Source organism: Pygocentrus nattereri, chromosome 24 (genome assembly GCF_015220715.1).
Source record: "Pygocentrus nattereri isolate fPygNat1 chromosome 24, fPygNat1.pri, whole genome shotgun sequence".
NCBI lineage: Eukaryota > Metazoa > Chordata > Actinopteri > Characiformes > Serrasalmidae > Pygocentrus > Pygocentrus nattereri.
The window spans coordinates 17,332,314-17,345,529 of record NC_051234.1 but is presented as its reverse complement, the minus strand read 5'-3'; the positions used below and the strand labels follow the sequence as shown (position 1 = coordinate 17,345,529).

Below are 13,216 nucleotides of genomic sequence, written 5' to 3'. Positions count from 1 at the left end.
CTTTAGAGGTGTTGAAGCATTTTTTGCCCACTAGAGGGCAACAGTGCCTTAAATACCTGTACCAAATGAAGGGAAGGCAGACTTGTAATAGTTATAATAGCTATTGCTTTGACTAATAATTATTACAGAATGCATGTAGATGGTGTAAATAAAAAAAATGTCTGGCACCCAGAGATTCACTTTTGCTCTTACAGATCTTACAGACTCAAGTGATGGAGGTTTGCATTTAGTTTGGTAGTAGTAATAATAATTATTTATTTAACACCTTTTTCAATCATGTTGAAAAAAAGTACTGTACATGCAGATTAAAACAACGTAGTAAATGAAAATAAAGGAAAGTTAAAAAAGGATAATAAATGTAATTTCCAGTATTCTCAGTATTCTTAGTGGTGTCATTCTCCATGTGAGATGGTTAGACATGGGGCAAACATCATAAAAACAGAACTTTGTTTCTTGCAAGCTTTATTCATTACCCTGGGGTCTTATCTGGTCTTTTGATTCCCTCTTAGTAAGTGTTTAAATTTGCAAATTAGGTTCTGCTAAATCTAAGGAGGAAATCAAAAGACCAAATAAGTATAAAAGGTAACCAGTACAGTTTAGAAAAAAAGTAAATAATACAGGACTAATAAACCTATTAAAGCTAAAAGCTTGTGCGCTCAGTCTGTGTTCATGTCCGCTGTGTGTTGCTGTGTCAGTGTTCGTGAGCTGCTGCCTGGCTGATGGTGTTGAGTATAGGCTGAACCAATCATAAGAGCCCCCTCTGCTGCCCTGCCCCCTGATCACCCCTGCCTGAGCCACTAACGCTAACCTGCATGCTAACCTCTGTCGTGTATCATGTCCTCCTTCTTAACTCTTCTGTATTCTTTCAGTAACTCCTGTGCTTCAGCTGTGATTATGCGGCTCCATGATGGGACGTGGAATCTTCCTAGTGAATCCATTCTAAATATAAAATTAGTCTAAGTATAATTGGGTAATTAAAACTAGTCATTTTAATTGTGCACTGTGTATGTGATTGTATGTTTGTGGTTAACTAGATTATTTTTGGTGTGGTCGTCCTGTCAGTTTACAAGAAATTCTACACTGATCAGTCTGTGAGATCTAAACCAGCCAAGTGGCGAGGTGACCAGTGAGCCTAGTTCAAGAACAATAATAATAAACTTTTTAAATAAATGTTATAATTCATCATAACTTTTGTTTGAAAGCAGCAATATCCAGCAAATGATGGGATTAAGATTTATAATTCAATCCGTCAGACACACTGTAGTTTGCTCAGAGCTTCAAAAACTAGTAGAATAACATTTAAAGGGGAATTCCACCTTTTTTTTTTCTTTTTTTTTTTTTTTAATTCCTGCATTATTAAAGTTGCAGTATGTAAGATATGGGGATTTGGACCTGTGTAACTGCATGCAGGTTATGACAGAACATCTGACTCATTAGTGCTACTGGTAATTTTTAACCAAAAAATTATTTTATATATATATATATATATATATATATTTCATTATATTATGTATGTCTCTTAGTGCACCTGTAATGTGCAATGCTCCATTTCAGAGAAACCTAACAAGTTAGAATTGTTCACAGTGGTGAAAGGAACCACCTGTCCATCTTTCAAAGCTCCCTCACAGAAAGATAGTACATGAAATAATTACCATCCCACCTGATGTCTGAAAATTTTGCGGTTTTGAGAAGGTTTAAAGCATTTGTTTTGAAAAATACCCCCCCCCCCCCCCCCCAAAAATTTTTTTTCCACTGCTTAATTTTTTTTCCACTGCTTAATTTTGCAGGAATTTTGAAAATTTGGTGCAATTCCCCTTCAAAATCCATTGTATAGCAAGCATAATGCACAGAGGAACAGGTGTAATGTCTGTTCTGTGGGTTTGTGTATCAGGAATGAGTCAGCAGCCTGATGGAGGTTTCGGAGGTGCTGCGACCCCCCAGAGCCCCCTCATGTCCCCCAGAATGGGCCACGCCCAAAGTCCCATGATGCAGCAGGCCCCAGGCAATGCCACCTTTCAGTCATCCCCAGATATGAACGGCTGGACGCAGGGCAACATGAACACCAACAGGTACAAAGACGCTGCACGTTAGCAGCTGCTGCTATTTTACCTTACATTTGTTTACTAAAATCTAGGGCTGGAGCAAGCATTTGATAGGATCTGTTAAGTTCACTAATTACAACAATTCAGAAATTTACCATTCACACAGTTGATACTACTAACGCTTTTATGAAACTTTGCTGTTCCATGCAAAATATTTTATCAGTCTGATGGTAAAGGCTGTTAGCTCTGAGTGTATAATACTGTTCACATAATGAAGAATAAAGTGATTTCATGACATATAGAAATAACTGTTAGGCAGATCATCAATTCGATCAATCACATTTGGTCATCATAATATTAAACACATACACTAAAAAAGAAGGTTAAAACAAAGCATTTTGGTCCGGAATGTCACATTATGTTCAGCTGCTCATTGACGAGAGATAAGTTTTTATTTTTTAAAGGTGCTGTTTAGAAAGATGCTGCTGTCTTGCACAGCTCGTCATGTCTAAACCGTATCCATTGACCAATGAGAACAGCTTTAGGCTGCCATGGCTCACATGACACTGACAATACATGGAACTGAATTTTTTCAATGCAAACATGTAAACGCAGCACCAAAGACTGAGTGTATCCTCTATTTTGTTTCATGTGTGGTATTAGAGCACCTTCAGAGCTCTCATGTGTCCATATTATTCAAAACAATTCCATTTTTTTTTCTTTTTTTTTTTCTGGAATGTCATATATTTTAATCATGTTATTCATTTAAATATTTGTACATTAAAATAGCAAAAATAGTTTATGGCTGATCACCAGTTCAACTCACTCAATCACCCAAAAAAAGTGCTGATGAGGAGCATCTAATGTGAGCGGTGCTGCACGCATCACACTGACGTCCCCAAAAACTCCACTCTAACTCAGGAAGGGCTCATCAATGATCAGGTGTGTTGTTCACAGGAAAAGCACCACAATATGCTTTTATTTAATGTGTGCGTTTTGTTCTCTTGCTGTCCTCAGCATGTTCCCGCAGCAGTCTCCACCGCAGTTTGCTCAGCAGTCTAACGGCTACAACGGCAGCGGGATGAACCTGAACGTCTCCATGGCTCCCAACTCCAGCAGCATGAACAACATGGCCCCCAACTCAAACAGCATGAGCAGTATGAGTCAGATGGGCAGCCAGATGAGCTCAGGGCCCGCAGGCAGCATGGCCAACATGGGGCCAGAACAGGTCAGTATCACTCTAACTCTCAGAGCACATATGCCAGGCTAAAACTGACTGTTCAATTTACATGGAAAAGACATGTAGAAACAAAAAAGACTCCTTTTGAGCAAGAAAGTCAGCTAGAATGTGGAGCTTAACTGCTGTAGGTAGTTGAATATACATTATGTGAATAAGTGGGTTCTTGACAGGCTGTTTTTTTTGCTGTTTAGTTTCCCTGTTTAAAGTGCTGAGGCTACAAGGCTAAACAGTATCACAGTGCTAAAAATTTGGTTTGGACTAAAGCCTGGGGGAAAGTCATGACCTCACACCCTGATACCTCATCACCAACAAAGCACTTTTAAACTCTGTACCGAGGTGTCCTCAGATTTATTGAATGTTTTCCTTTACTAAGTGTCTGGGCCCTTGATTGGTCAGTTTTCTATAAAACCAGCTCATTAATAATTCACTGTAATTAGTGGTTTGTGCAGACAGACTGATGGAGATAGAAAAGAGCCTTTGGTTTTGAGTCTGAAGGCTGTTACAAACTGAGCACAGCATGAATGAAAAAGTGAAATGTTTACAATTTTTTTTACATCAAACCTAAAAATCCAATGCTAGAGTTCATGTCTCCTGTGAATGTTTGCAAAAATAAAACAGAGCGAATAAAATAATGTCACACTTTTGCCATCTGAATAATTGCATAAAAATACAGTTAAACAGGATCGGTGTTCTTTAAGTAGTGAGGATATCAATGGTATATTTAGAAACCTATATCACAGTAACACTGTATTTTGAAATGAGTAGTTTTGAAGTCAACCTTTGAAACATTATAAAATACGCGACATGACCAAACACATCAATTATATTAGAATGCATTATCAGCATAAAAGCTTTAAGACACCTGGTGTGTTACCCACCCTCTTGAGTTATTGCTCTAGAATATCACAAGACATAAAGACACACTTATTCTAGAGACAATAGATGTACATTGGCATTATAATTGTGGTGTTTCAATAAACAAAGACCGCTTGTAAAGGGTCAATTACTAAATTGGCAGATGAAGCATCTAAGCTGAGCATGTGCCATAAAAGACAAAGCTGCTTCTTCATGGTTTCCTACAAAAATTCAATCAGCCTCAGATCAGATTTGGAATAAAAGACATCACTCTGGAATATGTTTTAGAATCAAAGGTAAATATTGCCGATCTGTACCTGATAAATGCAGCATCAGAACACAGTTCAGTCTGATTAATCTCATTAGTAAGTTTTATTCAGTGCTGCATTCTGGTCTGTCTAACGCAGTGAACTTTTGAAATGTTTGTTGTCTTAAAGGAGCTTTTAAGCTTTGTTCAACAGTATGAATATTTAACGGAGCTGCTGGCTGAATTGTGTGTGTTTGGTGTTTAAATGTCTCCAGCTGTGTTAGCTGTGCTCTGATTTATTCTCTCTCAGAGTTTATAGCAACTCCAGCAGCTCTTAATAATTCAGCATCATGCCATTAGAGTAGTTTTAAGGAATTATTACCGTTGCGATTGATTGTCTTTTGGTGGCTGAAGTTCGGCATTACACCACTTAATTAACTGCGGGTGGGTTTACATTGAACTCAGAGTGCTTTTAAGTCGTACTTTACATCTGATGACGTATTTCTGTACGTTTTAAACTCTGCATTGGCCTTAATGGCACTGTGAGTCAGAGCTCTAGAGCTGAATAGTGAGCAGTTAATCTTCTCATCCCGCTCATTTTATGAAAAGGTTGACGTCATCATCAATAAATTAAACAGATATTGTTGAATTAGAATCACAGAATCTATCCATTCATTAATAGAAAGCAGTTAGATGCTTAAATATATACATAAGTGTGTTATAATACTGGCATTCAAAACATACCAAATGTAATTTATCATCCCTGTGAGATGGTCAGATGCACTTTAGTTCCTTGGAGATTAAAGCCTGATCCAGAAAGGAAAAAGTGAGCCATTAGGTTGGGCCACAGAAATGCCTTCTGCAACTAAAACATCTCAAAGTATTTTATAAATCGATATTAATGAACAAGTCATTTAATTGATTGATTTAATTGGTAATAATATAATGCTCTTATAAAGCCCACACTGACACTGACCAAGCCAGTAACAGGCTTCTCATTGCTACTGTTTTAAACAATAACTAGGGTTACTTGAGCATTGCAGCTGTAATGTACTTATCTTTATTCTTAGGAGTACCTCAGATATAAATCACTAATTAGCAAACATTGGCCCAGTGTTCTAAAGTAAAGACGTGTAGTTAATAAAAAAAATAAAAATTGTTTTCTGTGGTATAACTTTTGTTTGTTTATGAACTGTGCTTATTGATCAGTAGCTGACCTGTTAGATTGCATCTCATCTTCAGATTGCCGTAGTAAACCACTGGCTGCATGTCTTTATCAGTAATAAATGTGCACAAAATCACAGGCTTAATTTACCCTGGTTACTGCTTAAAGGGTCTGTATCATGTCTTTTTTCTAAAAGAGTATGATTAACTATGTAAACATTGTTTGCAGGACTGTCCACTCTCCAGTACATGCAGTTCATAAATAGGAACTAAACTGTTTTGAATTCATTGTATTTTTTGTTTTGTTTTTTTTTGTTGTGTTTTTTTTTGTTTGTTTGTTTTGTTTTGTTTTGTTTTGTGATGTCACAAAAACCAACATATGTATATCCAGTTAGTCGGCCTATAGGGTTTTTGCTGTGCCCGTTCAGCCTGTAACGGTCTAGCTCTGCCTGTTACTACACACAGAGCTACACACCTGTATGCTAACTTAGACCTTCCACTTATGGGCTGTGGACATGACCACCTTTAAAATGTGAACTTGCTCATAAGGCTCAGTCTCATTACTTGAGTGGTCTTTTGTGTACAATCATCCCCCTGACATCACCTACTACATTCTGAAGACTTGCCTCTTTATGCAGGACTTGGATTCAACATATCGCACTCCTTAAAATTTCACGTTAATGTCCTATCTCTTCAGTCATCTGCACCTCACCTCTGAATTAGTACTGAGTTCATTCTCCTCAAACTCTACATTTTTATTTGTTTGTTTGACTAGTTGATGTGGTGCAGCTCTAGTCTCTTTTCATTTTTCATTTTTTTCATTTTCATGGCTGTATGCTGCTGCACAGAACCGTGTTTTTTTTTTTTTTTTTTTTTTTTTTTTTTTTCTTCTTCTTTCTTTTAATTTCAACATGTAAATGTAGCATAAGAATGTCTGCTAAATGACTGAATGTCAGACTTTAAGGAATGTTTAAGCCTGGACTGTACTTTAAATTAAAACAGAGCTCATTTACATATTTTAGTCTTAAAGGCACATTAAAAGAACCAGCCTGTTTAATTCTAAGAGGTTAAGAGAAGATGAAAAATGGTAATTATAGAGATGAATAAAGACTAATATATATTATATATTAAGACTGTAATATATGGGTTCTTTAATGAAGTGATAATGGACAGCCATTTAGTTAGCAGTTTGCTAAGGATTTAGGTGTTGCCATCTGTGCTTAAAGTATTACGTTTGAACCAGACTAACAGCACCTCACTGTGTGTGTCTGCAGAAGTACTGTTGACTCACAAGTGGACGTTGACTTGGCCTGCAGCGATCGAGCGATTTCCAGCAGCAGTCTGACCCACAGGGGCCGAACCTGCCCAGCCCTCTCAGATGCTCCTGTAGGGGACCCTCCGGCACCGGAAACGCTCTGCTGCCCCCTGCTGGAGAACACAGGACAAACAGGAACAGTTGGGGGAAGGGGGAGGGCTTTAGCTCTGAGAGGGGCTTTACACACTGATCTTTAGGACCTTGAGTGCCCCAACATCCCTCCCATTCCCTCCCTGCTCAAAGCCACGGACCCCTGATTCTCTCACAGATGTGCGCTGAACTCCCCCATCAGTCTGTATCGCATTCACCGTAGTGTGACTTAGATCTCCCCCAACACAGAACTGAAATGGTGGAATCGGGATCCGATCCCATGAATGTATTCCCATCTCTCTCCTTCTGTCTCTCTTTATTTCTCTCTGTCTCTCTCTATCTCTCTCTATATATCTCTCTCTTTATCTCTCTGGACTTAAAAGCCACACAGACTCCTCCTCTGTTCCTGGACTCTCCTCTCTTCTCTGTCCACTTTCTGACGTTCCAAAACAGGCGAAGGAAGACGACACTCGACGTTTAGCCATTTTGCCTTTTTTTTTTTTTTTTTTATCTTTTTGTTTTATTTTCGGGATGAAAATAAAGATAAAGAATAAAAAAAAAAACCAAACAAAAAAATGAAATGGCTTCTGAGGACAGATAAACGGTTTGTAAAATTTAGACTTAATTTAGATCAGAGATTTATTGTGTGCTATATGAAAATTTTATTCTTATGTATAGTTTATTTTTTGTCTCTATTGAGGTAGCGATGAGAAAGTAATCACTCTGAGGTGACGTGAGTTCGGAGTGACTGCGTTCGACTGTATCACTGATTTGGGTTTTATTTTGTTCTTTTCTTCTGTTTTTGGTCCTGTAGTTTCAGATTCTGAAATGATTTTTAGGTTTTTTTTCTCTTGTGCTTAGCAAATAGATTGTACATACCAATAACAAAAAAAAGAAAACGATGTTTCGTATGATATTTATTTTTGATTTTCCCCTCCAGCTTCTTGAACGAGAATGGTGTGAATTTTGTTAAATTTTGAGTGATTTTTTTTTTTCTGGTACTAAAGCGTGTAAATGTTCAGCTAAACGCTTCTAAGCCTTTAAAACTCGAACCCGACAGCCATAAATCTGAGTGTTTTGATGCCGGCTGCTTCGGTGACATCCAGAACCCGATGCGGTGTTTAGAAAAGACAAGCAATAACTATTAATAACTTGATAATGTTGCTTTTCTGTTTGTTTTGTAATTTTTGTACAGTTTGCTTTCTCCGGATGCAGATTTTTCCCTCTAGATTTCAAACCCAGTATTAAAGACAGAGTTTTTTAATTATGGTTTATATTTTTTGGGGGGGGGCAATAAATAAAAACATGATGTCCAAATCAGTACGTTCCTCAGCGACGGGTGGAGTTTGGAGGTTTGGACGGCTGTTTTTCTGATTTTATTTGGTTTATCTCCATCACTACAGATTTTATCTCTCAAACTGTATTTCTCACACAGATCATTGATCGTCTATTGATGTATTGATTGATTGAACTGTTTGGGCCAGGCTGAAATGAAAAACTGTTTTTTCCTGCTGACAGGGGGCAGCATTGGGCTTCTAGAAGGTTTTCAGTAAGAATATCATGTTGGTAATTTCAGTAACACTTTATTTGCAGGCTATTTACACAGAGTACTTTATAACACATGCATAAGCATTGAATAACATTAAAAAGTGAATATGAACAGCTTATGCTTGTAATTGCAAGGTGACAGGATATGCTGACATAAAGACCCTTATATATGACACAGAGGCACATTTGTACCATTTATAACACTGTTATGAAGCATCATTCGTACTAAGTAATGATGTAATAAGAGCAGAAGTCTAAATAACAATGGTTTATAAATGGAGTAGATGTCGTCATTTTGGTTTAAGTGTGAATCCCATGATATTAAGTCCATAAAACCTTGTGTGTCTCTTGTGCTGTTCATAAATTCTGTTGCTTGTGAGGTGCATTAACAGTTCTGCATGTTATAAAGCTCTTGTGTAAATAGCTTTTTAAGTTTTAAGTGTAATAAACTAGCTGTGCTATAATCTCAATCTGAATGGACTCATCTCCAGCTTTTACTGTTAAAACTATGTAAATTATTATAATCCATTATTCTGATTGAATTGGGGTGGATTTTTTTGGGCTCCGACCTTCATTCATCACCACTTATTCGCTGAACATTCACTGTTTGGCTTGAACGATTAGAAACTCTGATCATTTTCTGTCTGTGAAGCTGCAGTGGCTCTTCCAGAGCGTTTACACAGGCAGATTATTTGATAATTATTTATTTTCAAAATGTCACTTCTTTTAGCCGCAAACCTCTTGCAGCAGTGTCCAGTCCAAGGGCTGGTCAGGAGACGTGAGTGTGCATCAGGACCCTTGGCAAAAACCCAAAGATTGTCACAGTTTTTAAATAAATAAGCCATGAAGTGAAGGTGTGTGGGTTTTTTGTTTTTGTTTTTAAAGAGTTTTTATCAGGATTAATGATAGTGAATTACAGTGGCTCTGATTCAGTTTATGAACAGAATGGGTTTGAGTTTACCTAAAATTTAGAATTTTTTTTCTGAGGATTGTCTTTTGTCTTTTTGTAGTCTGCCGATTTCGTAGAGCTAAAAATGCAAGAACCTGAAATGCTGAATTTTAGCAAACTGCCTTAGATCTGTTCTAATGTTCTAATGTCCTGTATATGAGCTACAAAACGTCTGTATTATATTTGTAAAGTGAATCACAGAAATGAACGAGTTTCATCACCGCGACTTTCCTCTCTCTCTCTCTCTCTCTCTCTCTCTCTCTCTCTCTCTCTCTCTCTCTCTCTCTCTCTCTCTCTCTCTCTCTCTCTCTCTCTCTCTCTCTCTCCTTTTTTTGTTCTCTGTATTTTATTTCTCTCCCCTCTCTCTGCATCTCATTTCTCTCTGTATCTCTTTATGTATCTCGTCTCTTTCTCTTGCTTTCATTTCTCTCCTCTGTATCGCTTACATTCCTCTCTCCCTCTCTCTCTTTATATTGCGCTCGCTCGCTCTCGCTCTCTCTCGCTCTCTCTCTCTGGTCTGTACAGGTGTTTATTGTATTAATTGATGATGAAACTGAAGCAATATTGTAATTTATATGAATTTTCTGGAGGAAGCTTACAGTGTTGCGCTTTGAGATGTATTATTATTATTACTATTACTATTATTAATATTATTTTTCCAGTTGTGTTCACATTAAATATCATCTGTTCACCTGCAACTGTGTGTGTGTGTGTGTGTGTGTGTGTGTGTGTGTGTGTGTGTGTGTGTGTGTGTGTGTGTGTGTGTGAGCGCGCGCGGACACTGAGTGTGAGACCGTGTGAGCGCGCGCGGACACTGAGTGTGAGACAGTGTGAGCGCGCGCGGACACAGTGAGACAGTGTGAGGGCGCGCGGACACTGAGTGTGAGACAGTGTGAGGGCGCGCGGACACTGTGAGTGTGAGACAGTGTGAGGGCGCGCGGACACTGTGTGTGAGACTGTGAGCGCGCGCGAACACTGTGTATGTGTAAGAGTGAGTGCGCGCGGACACTGAGTGAGAGTGCGTGCACGCGCGGACACTGTGTGTGAGACAGTGCGAGTACGCGCAGACACTGAGACAGTGCGAGTGCGCGCGGACACTGAGTGAGACAGTGTGAGTGCGCGCAGATACTGTGTGAGTGAGACAGTGTGAGCGCGCGCGGACACAGACGGTGTGAGTGAGTGTGTGTGTGTGTGTGTGTAAGAGTGAATGCGCGCGGACACTATGTGTAAGAGTGAGTGCGCGCGGACACTGTGTGTGAGAGTGTGCGAGTGCGCGCGGACACTGTGTGTGTGAGAGAGTGTGCGTGCACGCGCGGACACTGTGTGTGTATGTGTAAGTGTGAGTGCGCGCGGACACGTGTGTGTATCGTTGTGCAGTTATGCAGTTTCTCGCCTTCACGCCTCCTGCCAGACACCCAGAGAGCAGAGCGCTAGCGGCCGTGACGGAGGCGGCAGCGGGAATAATGAGGTGTAGCGCAGACCCGGCGGCTGCGCTGTGTGCGCGCTTTGTTCTGTACATTAATACTTCCACCAGGTTTTATTAGAGTTAATGTTATTGTTCTACTACTGTGTTATAAATGAATCATTTGTGAAAATCTGATTTATAAAATAACTGCCCCAGCGGTTTATACATTTGTTTAATATTTCGCTTTATTTTCTATTTTCATAAACCTTTATTTTACGAACTTTAAATGGCTCAGTAAATGGTTATAGCGCTGTTTGTTCGTTTTGGAATTTAGTTTATCTCAAATAATTTCTTACCTAACCAAATTTTTGAGAATGAGAATAATTATATGTAATTACTGTTATTGTAGCGGTGGTCTTAACGATTCTTTATCATTTTTAACCGATGTTTAATGACGGTGAGACTGAGAGAGCGCGTAATATTAGTAGTAGTAGTAGTAGTAGTAGTAGTGTTATTATTATTAGTAGTAGTGGTAGTATTATTAGTAGTAGTGGTAGTATTATTAGTTTTATTAGTTTCAATTCAGTTTTTAGTAGTTTCTTCTGTGAAAAAACTGCTTTAATCTGTTTTTAGGTTTAACTATTGTTTTGTGGAAAGAACGAAATAACTGAAACGAACAAACAGAACTTTTTATATGTAGATGTATGTGTTCGTTATTTTCCACGAAACGAAATATGTAGCAGGTTTATTATATTTATATATATTATTTATTAATATATCTAATTATTATTTAGATTTTTTAAAGCAACAGAATCACTAAATATGTTCTAGGAATATTCACAAAATAAAATTCAAATAGAAAAAAGGTTTTAAATGAACTAGTTTAATAAATTGCTCACCGTCTTACAATCATGACTGCATTTAATTCCTGGGTTTATTACACGCAGCGTTCTGGTCGCGGAGCTTTATTTGGGTGAACCTGCTGAAATCCGGCACGTGCTTTTATTTCAGTTACACTTCTCACTTATTCAGGTGAAAACTGAGGAGTGTATTGGTTTGATTTGTGATGGTGGTGGTGTTGATGGTGGAGCACGTGCTGATGAGCCAATAGGAGCTCAGACTGCGTTAGCCCCGCCCTCTCACAGTCCAGCACACACTCTCTCGCGCGCTCTCCGGACTCAGTAGATGTGTGTGTGTGTGAGTGTGTGTGTGAGGAGCTGCCGATTCTCTCCGGTGAGTTTAAACACTCCTCTCTAAATTCTCAGAGAACGGAGACTCGCGTCTTAAAACTGGAAATGATTCCGCTCTTTAATCACGTGCGTTATTAATGTGTTATAACAGCCGCTGCTTCTGCTTTACTGTAGTCATCATTTCTACATAAACAGTGCAGTAAAGCAGCGGTTTCTAAACGGAGGTAAACGGGCTGTTATTTAGAGCTTTGGCTAAAGAACATTTACAGACGTGTAAAGTGTGGCATGACGTCATGAGCACCCAAAAATGGTTCACCGCGGGTTCTAAAGGCACTGGTTCTGCACAGCATGACGAACACTTTTGAATAGTTCTGTCGTTTCGTGGATCTGCTCTTGATGTTTTTGAAGAACCTTTGTGATAGCACTACAAGCCTAGAACCCTTTACACTGAGCGTGTACGGAACAGGGTTCTCTGCGTTCGCGTGTGATTTGGGCCGTTTAAAGCGCTACAGATGCGTGATGATGTGCGGATTTACTGTAAACAGCGGAGTTCTGCGCGCTCTTTCATTTTAAATCGAGGTAAATGTTTTGTTTCGTTCTCATTTTTTGATGTATGCGGTATTTAAGCCGGTCTAGTTAACTGGATGTTGAACTGTGTTTTTTATTATTCATTTCTTTAATTGTACAGTAAATACAGGCGTTCAGTTCCTCTCTGTTGGGCTTAAGTGATTTGACTGAATCCTGTGCGTCAACTGTCCAGTAACAAAAATAAGAGAGATGGTTTATGTTGAAAGGAGATAAACTGACGGTTATTGTATTGATGAGATTTCATTCTTGCTAAAATCTTTAAATATGCAAATATATTAGAAACAGCATCCGTGTTTCTGTGTGATCTGCAATGTTAATTCTGAAGTTTGGGCTTGATTGCACTAAATGAAGTCTAAACGCAAATACCCGAATGTAGAAGAGGTTTTTAAGGCTCTGTAAAGAGGACCTGATCGATTATTCGCTTTTTACTGTATATTATTCACTCTTCTTCAATTCGAAAGGAAGCAAATCCAAAAAAAACTTTAAAAAAGAAACAAAAAAAGATTTAAAATTAAACTTGTGTGATTTAAAGTGAACCGAATGTGAAACCCGGATGATGAATTTAGTGTGGGAGGCGTGACGA

The 13,216-nt window shown here is 38.6% G+C and overlaps 1 protein-coding gene across 3 annotated transcripts in view; it reads left to right on the top strand.

Moving 5' to 3' along the window:
• Positions 1-9,354, top strand: part of ncoa2 (nuclear receptor coactivator 2) — a 111,769-nt gene extending 102,415 nt beyond the window's left edge. For all 3 annotated transcript variants that reach the window (XM_017696203.2, XM_017696201.2, XM_017696202.2), the window contains 3 exons: positions 1,892-2,069; positions 3,060-3,270; positions 6,823-9,354. In XM_017696203.2, coding sequence (XP_017551692.1) covers positions 1,892-2,069; positions 3,060-3,270; positions 6,823-6,834 — 401 coding nt within the window. In that variant the 3' untranslated portion in view covers positions 6,835-9,354. The remainder of the gene's footprint in view (positions 1-1,891; positions 2,070-3,059; positions 3,271-6,822) is intronic.
• Positions 9,355-13,216: the final 3,862 nt, after the last annotated feature.